The sequence below is a fragment of the Myxine glutinosa genome, chromosome 1 (genome assembly GCF_964187855.1).
Source record: "Myxine glutinosa chromosome 1, kmMyxGlut1.1, whole genome shotgun sequence".
Classification (NCBI taxonomy): Eukaryota; Metazoa; Chordata; class Myxini; order Myxiniformes; family Myxinidae; genus Myxine; species Myxine glutinosa.
In genome coordinates this window covers 79,928,563-79,947,429 of record NC_136261.1, presented here as the reverse complement: position 1 = coordinate 79,947,429, position 18,867 = coordinate 79,928,563, and the positions used below count along the sequence as shown (strand labels likewise).

The 18,867-nt window shown below is 45.4% G+C and overlaps 1 protein-coding gene across 5 annotated transcripts in view; it reads left to right on the top strand.

Annotated features, from left to right (window-relative positions):
* LOC137425531 (uncharacterized) overlaps nucleotides 1-18,867 on the top strand; it is a 578,290-nt gene that overhangs the window by 433,920 nt on the left and 125,503 nt on the right. For all 5 annotated transcript variants that reach the window (XM_078773845.1, XM_078773842.1, XM_068114071.2 and 2 more), the window contains one exon: nucleotides 15,109-15,292. In XM_078773845.1, coding sequence (XP_078629971.1) covers nucleotides 15,109-15,292 — 184 coding nt within the window. The remainder of the gene's footprint in view (nucleotides 1-15,108; nucleotides 15,293-18,867) is intronic.

Below are 18,867 nucleotides of genomic sequence, written 5' to 3'. Positions count from 1 at the left end.
GAGTAAGTGGTACGGAGTGGTGTGCATGGTGCGAAGGTGTGGATGGGGGAAGAGTGGACCCCTTTCACGAGTACCCGGGGCGGGTAGTGTAAGTGTTAGGTAGAGGGTATAGGTAAATTGTGGTTGGATATTGGCATTTGTGGTGCGGTTGCAGAATGGTATTGTGGATGGGTGCATTAGTGTTGTGGAAATGGCTGGGCGTGTAGCCTGTTAGTGTGTGTAGTTGGTTGGGCACTCCACCACTGTGAGGATGTCGGCCAGGTGAGGCCGCAGGTGGGCTCTGGGAGCCGGTAGTTGTGAGTGGGTGCCTGAGGATCCCGGGTGTGGATCGGGCAGCCCAGTGCCAGAGAGGGCACCGAGTGGGGAGAGCGCCAGAGGGCCTTCCCCAGGTAGTTAGGTTAGGGTAAGGAGCAGGTAAGCTCGGAGGCAACTGCAGTGGTGGGGGTGTGCAGGTGGGTAGACCCGCTGGGAGAGGTACACGTCGCAGCCCAGAAATTGTGCGAGGGCACCGGGAGATGAATCGGGGGAGTGAGACCCCAAATTGAAAAGCACCACAATTTGGTCAATGGGAATTGGTTTTTAGAACCCATAGTGTAAGAGGGCCAATGGTTTGGCAGGAGAAAGACCCCGGGTAATGTAAAGTTGTTAAAGTCATTTAGGAAATAGTTAGGATTGATGAACCTGTCGCACCATACGCAGCCACTTACCTGTGGTGATGATGATGACTCCACACCTGTGTTTTCTTTGTTCTGTGTGCAGGAAATGAGAATTGCTGTGAGGATTTGTGAGACGCATCATGACGTGGATGAGACATTGGGGTGATTCCATCTCTCCCTCCTTAGGAGGGACTGATGATGAATTGGTAATGGCAAATTTTGATGTTCAGTTGGAGATGGCAAATTTTGATGAGAGTTGAAAATGGCAAATTTGATTGGTTAGGAGGGAGAGAAGACGAATTTGGTTTATGGGAGGAACGGGGAAGACAGTAGGGACGTTTGTTGATTTGTAAAGTAGATGTTTATGGGTAGTGTTGTGTTTTGTGGATACAGTAAGGGGTAAGGGAGGGGCCATGTAGGTTACCTGGTGGGGGGGGGGGGGCGTACGGTAGGAACGTACCTGTCTCACCTGGTTCCCATGTGCCCCCAGTGTGCATTACCTTACATTGCGTGCACTTTTGCGCCCTTACCACCTTACTCACTTGTCTTTTCTTTTGTCTCCCACCTCCGAGGATCTGGCTTTGGGGCAGAGAGAGAGGAGAGAGAGGTGCTGGCTCCGCAGTTGTGGGCCTGCACTTTCGCTGCTTGCTGCCTGGATCGATACACCATATGGACCGCAATGTTGTGGCCACCCACAATGGACCGCAGTTCTTTTGCGGCCAAGCACCACCCGTGGATGGACCTATGGGTCAACGTGGCACCTATGCCATACAGGTGAACCACTTATAGTTGGCCCCCTGACGGCCACAATAAAGAAATGGACGCGGTTGGCGCCTTTCTTTATTTTTGAAAGAAGTACGAAGGCCAAGTGCACCACACGAAGGCAAGACCAGCGGCAGAACATCGGCCGGCTGCGACACCACACCATGATCATTAAACATTTTATTGGTGCACCGGATGGTGCTGACTGTGTGATGGGGTGGTGCTTTTGGTGCTTGGAAGGGGTGCTCTGCACATTATTAAAGGCCGTAAGGCCACAGAGCACTCGTGGGTTGGTGTATCGATGCTGGCATGCGTGCTCTCTCTATGCATAACATCTGCATGTGTTCCTCCAAAAACAGGTCTTGGATCGTAGTGTAAATATCAGCGTAGTCTTGTAAATAATGCTCCCTACCGGCTGTATGTTTAGTTTGGGAATTCTTTCCGTGATTCGGTTATCCTGTGGGTGTGTTTCTGTGAGGAGAAGGGTGCAACGTCGCAGGGGGACATATTTACTCATTTGTGAATATCTGTAAAACTGTCGCACCCAGGGTAGAGTTAATAGTAGAGGGAACTACATCTGAGTGCCACACTAAAATAGGTAAAAATTTATCGGGTTGGGACGCCCCGAGGGTAGAGAAGGGTGCAATGTTGCGGATATGGGACTTGGCCTCCATATCCGCTTGTAAATATTCCCCTATTTCCCCAATACTCCCCAACTATCCCCAATCCCCCATTCCCTAGTCCCATTGTCTGTAAACAACACTCTGTAGAACCGACCTTCCCCTTTTTCCCCCATTAAATGTCGTACCCAGGTCCACCGCATCTCACGTAGACAACTTTCGGACATCTTGCTAGTTATTCTTAGTCTATGTCAGTTAAGGACTCGTTTCCATTAATTCTGACTCTTCGTTGCACCAGAATGTGATTGTATGGCACCAGTAGTGAGTTTAGGACCTCCCCATACCTCCTCCCATCTTCCCCAACAACAACAACAACAACAACAACTACAACAACAACTACAACAACAGAGGGGGGCGGCGCGGCGCGGCGCGGGGAGTGTGCGTCCTCACTCCGGCTTGGTTAGCCGCCATTGCCCATGCGCTCCACGGGGTTACCACGAAGGGGCTGGCTGTCAGCTCCTCATCAGGGGTGGAGCCCGGTAACCCCCCGCAGCCAGTGAGAAGCGGCGGGCCGATTCCATCTGGGGCGGAGCTAACGAGCCGAGGGCGTGTCACTCCCCGCTGGATATACGCAGCCTACCGGACGTGACGTCAGATGCGCCCCCAGCTTGGAAAGACAAGTCGCGACCTCCGAGCGCTGAGCGACCTCCCCGCATCTTTGGACCGGACCGGGTCGATTCTGTCCCTGAGCCAAGAGTGCACCTTGAGCCATCGACTACCCGCCTTTCCTTGCCATCAATCCCCGTGTGAGTCAGTCTTGTCCCGTTTATCTGTCGTCTGTCGGGGCTAAGATAAGACCGTGTTTAAGTGCCCACCTTTCTATGCTGTCTCTCTCATCCCTGTAATCTAACCTTCCGTAATATTATAACCTCCTCCGGAGGTCTTGAGAACCGTACCCCTGGTGTCGTGTCATTTTAATCCAGCCGTTGTGTCCTTTCCTTCATTGATTTAGCATAACGCGACTTAGTCAACGTTCGAGTGTAATCGGGTAACTTGTGCGAACACGGCGGCCATTCCGCTCGGCCCAGCATAACATCTTAATAAGTCGTGTCCGTAACAATACTTTATAGACGTACTCACATTGTAATGGTACAGCACTGTACATACTTTATAGATGTACTCACATTGTAATGGTACAGCACTGTACATACTTTATAGATGTACTCACATTGTAATGGTACAGCACTGTACATACTTTATAGACGTACTCACATTGTAATGGTACAGCACTGTACATACTTTATAGACGTACTCACATTGTAATGGTGCAGCATTGTACAAACTTTATAGACTTACTCACATTGTAATGGTGCAGCACTGTACAAACTTTATAGACGTACTCACATTGTAATGGTACAGCACTGTACATACTTTATAGACGTACTCACATTGTAATGGTACAGCACTGTACATACTTTATAGACGTACTCACATTGTAATGGTACAGCACTGTACATACTTTATAGATGTACTCACATTGTAATGGTACAGCACTGTACATACTTTATAGATGTACTCACATTGTAATGGTACAGCACTGTACATACTTTATAGATGTACTCACATTGTAATGGTACAGCACTGTACATACTTTATAGATGTACTCACATTGTAATGGTACAACACTGTACATACTTTATAGATGTACTCACATTGTAATGGTACAACACTGTACATACTTTATAGATGTACTCACATTGTAATGGTACAGCACTGTACATACTTTATAGATGTACTCACATTGTAATGGTACAGCACTGTACATACTTTATAGATGTACTCACATTGTAATGGTACAACACTGTACATACTTTTTTTTTTTTTTTTTTTTTTTTTTTTTTTTTGTATACAATATCGAGGCTCGTGAAAGAGCGAACATTAATCACACAGAAAGACAAACCGACACATAAAACATATAACATAGGGAGCGGTAGACAAGATGGGGAGAGAGGGGGAAGGACACAAACACAACATTTGAGAGCAGGGACCGAGAGACATGGAGACATCGAGAGATCTGAGAGAGGGCGAGGGCTTTGGGGGGGGGGGGGGGCGTGGGAAGGGGGCAGTGGGAGAGGTATAAAACATATGGACACTGCCAGGACTTCCAGGAAAGAAGTTGGAATTTCAAACAAGGTGGATCTGGGGTGAATTAGCGGGGGTAGAAAAGATCAAGGTTTTGGATGGGGGAAGATAAGAGATGGTGGTGAACAGCTGTTTTAAAGACCTGGAGGGAGGAGTGGGATTGAAGGGAGTGAGGGAGTTTGTTCCAGAGGCGGGAGAAAAGAGGAATGAAAGAGTGAAGGTGAGCGGAGAGCCGAGATTTCGGCAGTTTAACCATCAGAGGGTTGCTGGCAGATCTTGTGCGACCTGTAGGAATATTTGGGGGACAGAGCACAGAGAGAGCTGGGGGTGCAAGGCCGGAGAGGAGTCGGTAGAAGACAGAAAGACCACCTACCTGCCTGCGGTGAGTGAGTGAAAGGCCCTCAGAGATAGCTTCATCGCGGGAGATTCCAATAATTCTGAAAGCTTTGGTTTCAACAGCGTGAAGCCGAGCTAGGTGTGAGGCAGGAGCACCGGCCCATAGGGGAGAACAGTATTCCATTGAGCTGCGGATGAAAGCCTTGTATGTGGTGAGGAGCTCAGGTGTGCCGAGGAAGGACTTCGCACGACGGAGGATGCCCAGTCGGCGACTGGCTTTGGAGGCCAGCTTGGAAATGTGGTTTTCCCAAGAAAGATCATGGCAGATAGTGAGACCCAAAATCTTGAGCGACAGAACTTCTTGGAGAGGATTGTTGAGAAAGTAGATGGGAGGGTTGTCCAGTCGATCTTTTCGGAGAGACATAGTAAGAGTGTGAGATTTGTCAGGATTGAAAGACATGTTCCACTTGTTTGACCAGTCTGTGATTTTGTCCAGGTCTTCAGAGAGTGAGGAGGCAGCAGACTGCCGATCTGAGGGAAGAGGAATGGAGCGGCAGAGAGTGGAGTCATCAGCAAAGAGATAGAGAGGATTTTCGAGAGAGTCAGAGAGATCATTGATGAAGACCAGAAAAAGCACGGGGCCCAGAACACTGCCTTGGGGAACTCCAGCCTGAACAGGAAGAGGAGATGAGAGAAACCCATTCAGGGCCACACGTTGACGACGACTAGAGAGGAAGTCCGCCAGCCATGCGTGGAGATTTCCATGGATACCAAAGGAGGAGAGTTTGGTGAGCAGAGCGGGGTGCCAGACCGTGTCGAAGGCACGTGATATGTCGAGGGAGACAGCTCTAATTTCCTGTTTGGCATTGAGGACCCCATCCATTGTTGAGACAGCAGAAGCAGCATGTCCAGAGTAGAGTGACCTGGTCTGAAACCAAATTGATGATCAGAGATCAAGCCATTGGAGAAGAGGAAAGATTTCATATCAGAAGCAATGATGGATTCCATGACCTTGCTGATAATTGGGAGAAGGCTGATTGGTCTGTAGTTGCTAGGATCTGTTTTTGCACCTTTTTTGTGCAAAGCGGTGATGTTGGCTGATTTCCAAGCAGATGGCAGTTGACCTTGAGCAAAAGAGAGGGTGAAGAGAACAGAGAGAGGGTGAGATAGAGCAGCAGAGCAGGATTTTAGGACCCGTGGGCTGATGCCGTCGGGTCCAGTTGCAGAATCAGAGTCGAGGGTTGACAGAAACTTTTCCACCTTGTCAGGAGGAAAGGACACGGAGTCCAGGAGCAGCAGGGTACGACTGGGTATGGTGGGTACAGAGAGGGATGGGTTTGGGACACAAGATTTAGAGGCAAACACAGAGTTGAGGCATTCAGCTTTTTCACGTGCGGAGTCAGCTGTGTAGCCGTTTGAGGTAAGGGAGGGGATGGAGGGGGAACAAACACCAGAAACGGATTTGACCAGACGCCACCAGGATTTGGAAGAGGGAGACAGATAAGAGAGTTCGGTCTTGAGAACGGAGAGATATTGTTTCCTGGCTCTCCTGAGGGTGGACACACACTTGTTTCGGGCTTTGTGAAAGGAAATGAGATTTCCTTCCGTTGGATTTGCTTTCCAGGAGACGAAGGCAAGTTGTTTCTGGGCAACAGCCTCACCACAAGATTCCGTGTACCATGGACGGGAGGAAGGGTATGACAACTGAAGACGAGATGGGATAAATCTGTGCATGAGAGAGAGCAATTTACTTTGGAAGAATTCCCAGGATGAGTTGATGTCAGAGGTGGTAGAGATGGGAGACCAGTCCAGATGATTGATGGCTGCTTGAAGACCGTGCCAGTTGGCCTGAGTGAAATGCCAGACTCGTCGACGCTGAGCAGGCTCCCTGAGGATGGTCAGAGAGATGTCCACTTTAACAAGGACATGATCAGATGTTCCGATCGGAGCAGAAGAAGAGCAGCAGACATTTTCAGGGAAGTTAGTCATAACCAAGTCCAGAAGAGAAGATGTTCCGTTGACTGAGATCCGGGTCGGGAAATTGACAGATTGTGTCAGTCCCAGTGAGTCGCAGAAGTCCTTTGCTGAGGAGCCATGGCTGGTGAGAGAGGTACCCACACCCAGCCAACTGGCATGATGACAGTTGAAATCACCACATATGAGGAAGAGAGAGTTGGGATGAGTAGATAGAAGTTGGTCCATATCATCAGACAGCGAGATGTAGATGGAGTCATCACTGTTTGGTGGACGGTACAACACACATATGAACAAGAGGTGGGAGCGAAGGGGAAGCCGTAGCCAGAGGTATTCCTGGGGGTGAGGTGGAGAGAGTGCAGTGCAGGGCGAGTGAGGAAGAGAGTTTTTGATAAAGATAGCAACCCCGCCTCCAGGACGAGGCTCAGGTCTATCATACCGGAGGAGGGAGTAGCCCGGGAGAGATACTATGGAATCAGAGACATCATAAAGGAGGAAAGTTTCTGTTAAGCAGATCACGTCTGGTTTGACAGAAGCAACCTGTATGGAGAGATCGGTTAAGTTTGAACGAAGGCCCCGGATGTTTGAGGTCCATACCGTTAATGAAGAGGAAGGGGGAGCATCAGATACAGAACAGGGGGGAGGAGGGGTAGGGTAAGATGTGGAAGAGGTGGAAGAGGTAGGGAGAGCTGTTGAAGGTGTGTCAGAGATTTCAGAATAGCTCGGAGAAAGGGAAGGATGGGGCGGACAAAAGGTTTGATGGTGATTGGGTGAGCCACAATGAGGTGTTATTTGAGGAGGGGGAAGAGCGAGGCAGAAGGTTGGGGGAGATGGAGGTGAGAGTTTGAAGGGGGAAGAAGCGGGGAGGACGCTTTGAGGAGGGGGAGTGAGCGGGGGGAAATTGAGAAGCAATGAGGGTGGGGAGATTTGAAGGGGAGGGGTGAGGGGGGAGTTTGGGAGGGAAGGGACAAGGGGAGGGATTTGAAAGGGATGGGATATGGGGGAGATTTGGAGGGGAGGGGTGAGGCAGGAGTTTAGGAGGGGAGGGGCGAGGGGGCGTCTTGGCGGGGAGGGGTGAGGGGGTAGTTTAGGAGGGAGGGGGCAAGGGGGGAGATTTGAAAGGGATGGGTGATGGGGAAGATTTGGAGGGGAGGGGTGATGGGGAAGATTTGGAGGGGAGGGGTTATGGGGAAGATTTGGAGGGGAGGGGTGAGATTGGATTTTTGAAAGTGTACGATTTATGGGAAACGAACATTTATTGCAAAATGAGTTTCTTGTGACCTTCGAGTTAAAAATACGTTTAAGGACGCTGGATGGAGGATGGAGTGCAGGAGAGTTTAGGGAATGTAGAACAAAGGCACTATAGGAGATGGATATTTTTTTTGGGATGAATTGATTTGGTGAGCAAGTCGAAAGCAGCCTTTTAAAGAAGAAGAAGAAAAAGGTGTTATAAAATATGACGGAATACATAACTTGAGGGGAAAGTGTAAACATTGAAGGTTAATGAGTGAAAACTATCTGGGGAAATGGGGGAGAAACACGTGGTCGAAGAACGAACGAACGAATAAGAATGAATAAACGAATGAGAACAGAGAAGGAAATGTTTTTTTTTTTTTTTTTTTGAGTTGAGATTTACACAAGGAAGTAGGCTATGGGTAAAAAGACTGGGAATACAGAGAACGAAAGTTATTGGATCACAAACGACGGACCACTGAGAAAAACAAAGCCTCAAGGTTGTACAGTGCACACTGTACAAGGCCTTGCTCGCGACACGGCAAACAGACGATCAATTTATGAAAGATAAACACCGAGAAACAACCAAAGTTGCACACAATAACTTCACACACCGAAAGATAAATACAGTTTCGACAAAATACAATTGTGAACAGACTTAACTTCGAAAAACGTGGAGACCGTGTGGAGCTTCGAAAATCCCTGCCGCCGTCTCCAAGATCTCGCGAGATCTTTATACTTTATAGTTTATACATCTTTATACATCTACTTTATAGATGTACTCACATTGTAATGGTACAACACTGTACATACTTTAAAGATGTACTCACATTGTAATGGTACAGCACTGTACATACTTTATAGATGTACTCACATTGTAATGGTACAGCACTGTACATACTTTATAGACGTACTCACATTGTAATGGTACAGCACTGTACATACTTTAAAGATGTACTCACATTGTAATGGTACAGCACTGTACATACTTTATAGATGTACTCACATTGTAATGGTACAGCACTGTACATACTTTATAGACGTACTCACATTGTAATGGTACAGCACTGTACATACTTTAAAGATGTACTCACATTGTAATGGTACAGCACTGTACATACTTTAAAGATGTACTCACATTGTAATGGTACAACACTGTACATACTTTATAGATGTACTCACATTGTAATGGTACAGCACTGTACATACTTTATAGACGTACTCACATTGTAATGGTACAGCACTGTACATACTTTATAGACGTACTCACATTGTAATGGTACAGCACTGTACATACTTTATAGACGTACTCGCATTGTAATGGTACAGCACTGTACATACTTTATAGACGTACTCACATTGTAATGGTACAGCACTGTACATACTTTATAGACGTACTCACATTGTAATGGTACAGCACTGTACATTAGAGACGTACTCACATTGTAATGGTACAGCACTGTACATACTTTATAGATGTATTCACATTGTAATGGTACAGCACTGTACATTAGAGACGTACGCACATTGTAATGGTACAGCACTGTACATACTTTATAGACGTACTCACATTGTAGTGGTACAGCACTGTACATACTTTATAGACGTATTCACATTGTAATGGTACAGCACTGTACATACTTTATAGACGATCTAACATTCTAATTCGTATATAAGGTCAAATGTGTTTTGTGGCTCCTCCCCCATCAGGCTGATTGACGGCCGTTGTCCCTCCCACCCCTCTTGACACTTCATTGCCCAATGTGTAAATATTCAGTTACACCTACTTTTTGTGGAATCCTTTCAAGTTATGAAAAATTTGACGTGTCCTGGACCTTCCCACTGTAAAATGCACTACATTGGCGTTTGAACAAAGTGCTGACCTTAACCCAATGTTGAGTTACTGTCTGAAAAGAAGAATTACAAACGGGCTATTTTTGTTCTGTCAATTTTGTAGTTCAGCCATGCTGTCCAAATGTTTAACCCTTTGTGTGCGGCTGTGGCAGATTTGTCACGAGATGAAAATTGTTTTTTTCTTTTTTTTTGGAAAAGGACAAAAAAAAACATGTTATTTTTTAATGAAAATTTTGATGAAAAAAAACAAAACAAGATGCAACACACAAAGAGTTAATGAGTGTTATTTGATGTGAAATCCTCCATTGCAGACTGATTGGTTGGTACCTTTATAGGTTTACTAGTTTGTATCCTGATAGATTGTCTTTTTTGAGGAATTGTTTGCCATCCCTACATAGGAAGTCTTCGAACTTCCTGATATATCATCAATCACCTTCAAAATCACACACAAAGTTAATTGGCCTCCAATTGTGTTAAATTGTATTGATTCTAATAATTTCAGAATAAAATCAGTTGTTCCTGTAGGTTTCCTATGCTGGGTAGTGTATTTCACAGCAAAGACCTAACCATGAGTACCAAGGAGCTTTCAAAATACCTCTGGGATTAAGTTGTGGAAAGGCACAGATCAGGGGATGGGTATAAAATATTTAAAATGGTTTGAATATCCCTTGGAGCACAGTCAAGACAATCATTAAGAAGTGAAGGCGTATGGTACCACCAAGACCCTGCCTAGATCAGGCCGTCCCTCTAAACAGGATGACCAAGCAAGGAGGAAGCTGAACAGAGAGGCCACCAAGAGTCCAATGGCAATTTTGAAAGAGCAACAGGCCTTTATAGTAAGGGAAACATATGAAAGTCTGTTAACTAAATTGTTACCAAAAAATTTCTTCACCAATATGTTTGTAAAGGTGTGTAATAGTATTGGTCTGGAGTATTGCCACACCAAATGGGGCTTGCCATACAACTTGATCATAGATTTGGGTCAAAATGGATGCTCAACAAGTTCCACCGGCTGGGATACACTGAGTCTTACACGGAGACACAAAACTACAAATACTGCTTCCTTAATAGTAGGAGTGGAGATGATGTTCCAGATACTTCTGGCACTCTTGACACCATTGTGGAGGAAACCGATGAACAGATCAATGATGAGGTTGCGGTTGATGCTGCGCTTGAGGATCAATCAGTGATGACAGCCAAAGTGCCAGCCAGTGAAAGTGAATTGTCAAGTAATGATCAGGTGGTCTTTATGGAGGTTGGGGAAACAAACAATGCAGTCACTCAGTTTGTTGGAGACAATATAGATTTAAACATTGTCTCTATTCACGGAAACACTCCCTTTCACTCAATGGGTTGGATCGAAGTCACCTCTCCGGCACCACCTTTGCCAGATCCACAGACAACAGCAGCTTTCCCCCGGGTGAAGTTGAAGGCACTCGACAAAGCTAAGATCCTGAGAGGAACTGAAGTGAAAGGAGTACATCGACATCTTCCTTGACACAGAAGCCACCAAGGAAACAGTGATTCAGGCTGGTACTGCGATTTTCAAGTACATTTACCATGGACGAGATACTACATTGGGTGAAATTCGGTACAACATGTTCTCAAGGAAGGCAGCGGCAGGAGTGATCAAACCAGAGACTCTACCTCCAACAGAGGGTGCAGCTGCACAACATTCACTCCGTGCCTACCTGCAGACCCGGGACTGGATCCTTCTACAGAGCATGTCTCTGAACCCCAGTGACTATGGATGGACAATAGGTGTGCATGGGTATGAGCCAGTTCCAACACTGGACCCCACGGCTCCTGAGGAGCTATTGCAGTTCACGAGCTGTAATTGTCATGGAGATTGCAGCAACCGGCGATGCAGCTGCAAGAAGAATGGGGTCACGTGCATCTCGGCCTGTGGAGTCTGTAATGGCATTACATGCAGAAACTGCAGTCATGATGTTGTTGAGTCTGAAGAAGACATAGACAATGACTGTTGAAACTTCTGACATTGTGAATGAGAAATAACTCTTGAGTATTATATATGTATGTGAAATAAAAGCTACTTTGTGTGTAAATGTAAAAGTGAAAATATAAATGTTAACAATCAACTCAGAATCATGAAAAACCCTTATTTGACCCCTCATAAGTTACTTAAGGGCCGATTAAAAAAAAAAAAAATTCTCGAAAATAATTTTTCGGTACCCGAATTCAACAGCTTTTTTTCTGGGTTTCCTACGGGAGTTGACCTTCAACATTTTAACACATGTTATTACACACCTTTACAAACATATTGGTGAAGAAATGTTTTGGTAACAATTTAGTTAACAGATTTGTGAAATATCTCATAAAATGCCCTTACTATTATGGCAAAGACTGGTGTGCATGTGACAACAATATGCCAAGCACTCCACAAGTCTGGCCTGTACTTTAGGGTGGGAAGAAGGAAGCCATTACTCAAAAATCCCACCTTGAGTCCTGTTTGAGGTATGCAAAAAACATTCTGGAAATTCTGAAGCCACGTGGCAAAAAGTTTTGTGGTCTGACGAAATCGAGATGGAACTTTTTGGCCTAAATGGAAAATGTTACGTTTAGCGCAAACCCAACACAGCACATCACCCAAAGAACACCATCCCTACTGTGAAGCAAGTATGGTGGGGGATGTTTCTCTATGTTATGGGGATGTTTGTCATCAGCATGAACTGGGTCACTTGTCAGGATAGAAGGGAAAATGGATGGAGATGGATACAGAAAAATCCCAGAGGAAAACCTTTTGCCCTCTGCAACAAAGCTGAAATTGGGACGAAGTTCACCTTTCAGCATGACAACGATCCGAAGCACACAGCCAAAGCTACACTGGAGTAGCAAAGAGACAAAAAGATAAATGTCCTTGAGTGGCCCAGTCAGTGCCCTGACCTAAATCCAAATCAAGACTCTCTGCTCACCTTCACTCTTTCATTCCTCTTTACTCCCGTCTCTGGAACAATCTCCCACACTCTCTTCAATCCCTCTCCTCCCTCCAGGTCTTTAAAACAGCTGTTCACTATCTCTTATCTTCCCCCATCCAAAACCTTGATCTTTTCTACCCCCGTTAAAACACCCCAAATCCGCCTCTTTCAACCCCCAACCTTTTTCCTAAAACTCCTAGAAGTGTTCATTTGCTTTATACCACGTACCCTTCCCTCCTCCCCCAGCCCTCCCCTTCCACAGATCTACCGACGTCCCTGTTCCCTACTGTTGTTGTGCTTGTGTGCTTCCCTCTCTCTCCCCCTCTTGTCTCCAGCTCCCTTCATTGTATGTTTTATATGTATGTGCATGGTTTCATGTTCAATGTGTTAGCTCTTACACGAGCCTCGATTCTGTATCCAAAAAAAAAAAAAAATCGAAAATCTTTGGCATAACTTGAAGATTGCTGCCCAGCAACGCTCCCCACGCAACTTTACTGAGCTTGAATAGTTTTGTACAGAAGAATGGGCAAATATTGCCCAATCAAGGTGTGAAAAGTTGGTAGAGACCTATCCCGACAGACTCACAGCTGTAATTGATGACAAAGGTGCTTCCACCAAGTATTAACTCAGGGGTTGGGAAACGTATCCAACCAAAATATTCAAATTTTGTATTGGTTCACGAGTTATCAAACAGTGACCACTATTCGGCAGGGGTGTGTGTCTGTGTGTCTGTCTGTCTGTCCGCAGCATAACTACCCCATGATATCATCCGGTCTTGATGAAACTTGGGTGGGAGGTTGATATTACGATATAGTTTGTCCTGCCTAGAGTGGGCGTATTGCGCCCATTGTGGGCGGAGCCACGCCCGAAAATATGTCTTTTTAGGGGGTAGTCGATTTCAAGCTACATCTTCTCCGAGGGGTTTGGTGGAATCTGACAAGGGTTTCGGTATTTGGTTAGGCCAATGTCATGTGTCTAGCCCCACGGAGCTCGATTTTTCATTTTCGCCCCAAGGTCAAGGTCACAAGGTCATTAAATTTAGAAAAGCCGATTTTTGATGGTTTTATTACATTGTTCGCTTCCTGATAGGGTGAAATGTCGTACATATTTTTATATTATCACGTACATCATGAAATACAAGTTTTCCAACAAATTTCAGAATCTTCGACCGTTGACCTTTGAAGGTCACAAAGGTCAAATTTTCAAAGTTGTTGGAATCGAACCGAATTTTCGGTATTGTGTAGCTAACTAACCTCATAACTGATTATACATTATTTTCTATCTCATTTCAAGGTCAGTAACCTTCGTTTTGACATTTCAAGGTCACAAAGGTCAAATTTTCAAACTTGTCGGAATCGAACCGAATTTTCGGTATTGTGTAGCTAACTACACGAGGCACGAGGAAGCTGGAAGGTGTGAAAACATTTTGCTACCTTGGAGACATGCTGAATGGAGAAGGTGGATCAGACTCGGCAACGGTTGCTCGAGTGAGATGTGCATGGAAGAAGTTTCGGGAACTGGGTGGCGTGCTGATGATGAGGGGAGTGTCGTTGAAGCTGAAGGGAAAGGTGTATGCTGCATGTGTGAGAAGTGTTATGATTTATGGGAGCGAGACATGGGTAATAAACGTAGAGCAGCAACGAAGGTTGGAAAGGGTGGAAATGCGAATGGTTCGGTGGATGTGTGGAGTATCGTTGAGAGAGAGGAAGACAAATGATGAATTGCGAAAGATGATGGGAATAGAGCCTGTGATTGATGCTGTGAAGAGGAACAGGTTGAGATGGTTTGGTCATGTGTTGAGGAAGGATGAAAGTGACTGGTTGAGAAGAGTGATGGAAATGAATGTAGAAGGAAGCAGAGGACGGGGAAGACCGAAAAGACTTGGCTAAAGATGGTGGAAGAAGAAATGCGGGCAAGGGGGTTAACAAGGAGAGATGCAGAAAATAGGGCAAAATGGAGAAGATTGTCATGGGGACCGCAAGGCTAACCCCCGCTCTAGCAGGGAAAATGGCCTTTAAAATGCATGTTGTTGTTGTTGTTGTTGTTGTGTAGCTAACTAGTCTCATAACAGATAATACATTCCTATTTATATATTTTCAATGTCGGTTTTGACCTTTGTCATTGAATACCGCTCGCTCGTGAACCATCGTCGTCTCCAGACTAGTTTTTCATAAATTTTCTGAAATTTGTAGAATTTTGTGTTTCACTTGGAAGTTGTGGGTTACAATGTGTAAATAAAGGTGAAAAGTATGATTTGATGCAATTTGATTCCAGGTTATAAAGCATCAAAAGGTGAAATCTTTGAAAGGGGGTTTGGACTTTCTGTCGGCACTGTACATCTGCACTGTTGCTGATGACTCGCCAATAAGTGATGAAACTGGTCCGGTGGCAGAGGGGGTGGTGTGTAGCATTGGGATTCTCATGTATGTAATACTTGTGAATGTTTTGCAGCTGCAGAGGAATTTGTGGAGTGGAGCCAGACAAACAAGTTTCTTATAGCTTAAGCTCATTTGGATTTAAAACATCACACCAAGCGTTCTACCTTTGCCACACATTTTGCTGTTGTTCTTGATATCCGACTATTGCTTCCCTCAGGGCATTGTGCGACACCCAGCTATCTGGGAAACTGACGCAAGAGCAATTTTCTCTTGCAATGCACCTCATCCAGGAAAGTATGGCACGAGGAATTGATGTTCCGCCAAAACTTAGTCTGGAAATGGTGCCCCCTTCTGAAAGGAATCCTCCTTTACCTAGCACCGTTGTGCCAAGACCTGTACCGGTGAGCAGTGGCTGTAGGGGAATGCTAGGCAAAAGCTTTTGCTTTTATTTTTGGCTGTTAAATTGTTTATGTTTAAACTATGAAATCCACCTTTGGTGACGCACAAAGAAATGTTAGAAGTCGTTTAGATTATATAATAATGGCTTGACATTGCAATAATATCAGTGTTATTTGTAGAGAAATGTTGCGCAAAATGACTTGTAATTGAGAGTCGTCATTATTCTTAATGTTTTTTTTTCTGTGGAAAATGTCCTTTATTTGGTCTTGCATCTGAGCTGCTGATTTTCAACACCTTTTTGCACTGCTGTCTTCTTCCTCTCATTTTCCTCCTCCTCCTGCCTCTCCACACCTGCCCTGCCTCGGTCTCTGCCAGATGGCACTGCCTTTCACTGTGCGGCGCGAGGTCCTGGTCACTCCTTGTGCTCTCCCTCTCTTCTCCCCCCTGCCCACAACGCTTTGGCAAGTCCCTGCGAGCCGACCTCCAGCGCCGTGCGTAAGGCTGTGTGCCGCGGCCATGCGCTTGGCTTCCTCTGTCTCCTTGTATTGAGAAGTAGAGTTGGTTGGGGAGGGGAAAATTGATTCCACTGTTTTTATTTCTATTTTCCTTGAAAATTGATTCTCAATTGGCCACCATGGCAAGTATGTAGAGGCAAACCAAAACCACATAATCAGAATTTTTAAAACGTTTTCACCCTTCAAGTACACTTTCAAATACAGCCATGCATATTTTTAATGGTTTAGACAAATCATGCATGAAACTGTACTTTTTTTCACTCATTCATATTGAAATTGCCACATATGGGGAAGAGAGAGTTGGGATGAGTGCATAATATTTGGGCCATGTTGTGTGAAAGAGAGATGTAAATGCAGTCATCACTGTTGGAGGGTAGTACAACACACAGAACAAACATGAGGTGGGAGCGGAGGGGAAGGTGCAGCTACAGATACTCCTGGTGTTTTGGAGGTGTAAGGGCAGTACACAGAGTCTGAAATGGAGTTTTTCATGTACAGTGCCACTCCCACACCAGGATAGCATTCAGTTTGATCAAACCAGAGGAGACAATAGTCGGGGAGAGACACTAAAGTGTCAGGGATGTCCTGTGGGAGGAAGGATTCTGTTAAACAAATGATGTGCAGTTTATAGGCAGCGGTCTGGGTAGAGAGATCTGTCAGGTTGCAGTGGACGCCCCAGCTATTTGAGATAGACAGAGTTTGGGACAAGGGAGATGAGCTGCTTGTTTGGTGCAGGAATGTGGAAGGGAGCAATGAGAGGTCGCAGGTCAGCTTGAAGCAGGGAGGGTGCGGTCCTGGGGCGAAGCTGGGAGGGTGTGTGTGGTGGGGGTGAGGGGTCGGTCCGGGATGGGCGGGGGGTTGGTTGGCGGCAATCCAGAGGTGGGAGTGGTGGGGGGAAAACTGTGTGAAGAGGATGGGTGGGAGGGGGTGCGTGAAACTGAGAGGGGCAGGACAAGGGGATGCTGAGAGCGGATGGGATGATGGGGAAGCAGATGGAGAGCGGGATGAGAGGGAGGTGGAAAGGGTGTGGGGCAAGGGGTAAGCAAATGGAGACTGGGATATTGGGTCGAGGTGAGGCAGATACTGACATTGAGGGTTTGACATCATGAATGGATGTGTAAAGGAATTTATTATCGTGTGCACGCAACCATGAATGATGGAGTCATCACTGTTAGGAGAGACAGTACAACACACAGATTAAGATGGGAGTGACAGGGGAAGTCGCAGCCTCAGGTACTCCTGGGGATTGGGAGGCGTAAGATCAGTACAAAGGCTGTGAGAAATTGAGTTATTGATGTAAAGTGCAACTCTTCTGCTGGGGCATGGTTCAGGCCTATCAAATCGGAGGAGATAATGTATGATTAATTTATGACATTAAGAGCTTTTAAAGGAAGAAACGTTTTATTCTGTGAAGATTCAATTTGCAGATATTGAAAAGGAAAAGAGATAGGTAATGAAGGAGTACCTGTGCATGGCAGATTGAGTTTGGTGTTCTCTGTTGTTTCTGTTGAGTATTTTGTTGGATTTTTTGTTGTTGTTGTTGTTAGATGAAGAAGAGATTTTTGGTTATTTGTATTTTTTGGAGGGAGGAGCAGAAAAGGGTTAAGCTGAGGGATCAAAACTAACAATACCTGGGATAAAAGGAGTAAAATGAAGCATGTGCGATCAAAAACTGAGGCAGAAGCTACAACCCGCCTATCCCAGCCCTACACGAGCAGGCCAGTCTTTACCAGGGACACAAATCCGACAACTAAATACAACAAGGTATGGTCTGGCACAGAAATTTGGATGAAAACTTGACTAGCAACACAGGAATGAAAACTGGAACGGCACTCAAGAGAGCGCATACCTCCTCCAGGATGAACAATTTACGTTTACAGTGATAGGCTGGATCTGCATGCGGACCTGAATCAAAAGCTAATCGGCTTATTCTTGTCACTTACTCAACTCATCCACTTCATTTTGGCATAATCTGTCCACAACTTTTTAAAATATTAATATATCTTGCTATGTATCGTTTTTGGCCCCAACTCTCAATGATGAAGAATCACTTTAAAACTTCTTGTATCTGGATCTTCACAAACATCTAATCAATTTGTCCTTGTCACTCACACACACAACTGGTCCACTAAGTCTCGTCCAAATCTGTCCATAACTTTTTTGAGATATCCTGCTCACTGACAAACGGACAGGTGTGAAAACATAACCTCTGTCCACCTTCGGTGATGGAGGTAATAAAACAGTAAACCGCAATGTATCTGGTCCAGGAAGCTTAGCTTTGTTGAGCTGGACAGGAATTGAGTCCCATGAACCAGCAACACGTGTGGAGCAACACCCGAAAGTTGCCCAAGTTCCGGGTTGCTCCATGTGCGTTGCTGCTTTGTGGGCGACCGTGCAGGTGCAATTGGAGGTATAATAAAAGGCGGAAAGAGGAATGTGTGAGACATGCAGGGAGTGAAGGTATCAAAAATGTGCCGTTTTGCATACTTAATATGTCTATCATCCTCCTGTTTGACGATTCAAGCTGCAGATAAATGTTAAATCGATGCAGGAACGAACTGTAGACTTGATGCTGAGTACCACAATATATATTTTTATTGGTTATTTTCAGTTGGTTTGAAAAACATCTTTTCATACTGACAAATTATACGAGGTTATAATTTTTGTGCGGACCGAGTCGTATAATATGCAGTCAACTTTATTTGGTGTGGGCAGAGAATTAGTTATTACAAAGCTGCCGGCTCGAGCAAGAGAGCACGGCCACAGGAAGTTGGACTTTGATCCTAGGGCTGATGAGACCCACAATAGGCAGCATAGTATAAAATGCTCAACTTGTGACCCAAGGCGAGAGAGCTGTCCTGAGACTTTCTGGGTTGATCATCTCATCATACAAGGAAATAGCGAGAACTTGGACGCAGGATGATACTACTTGGCCGATAATGCCTGAAAGAGAAATTGTTATAACAATAGCAAAATCATATTTTAATTTCCCAACAATGTCAGGAAAAATTCTAAATAGCATGAAGTGTTGTTGCATCGGTCGAACACCACCTGACATGGCA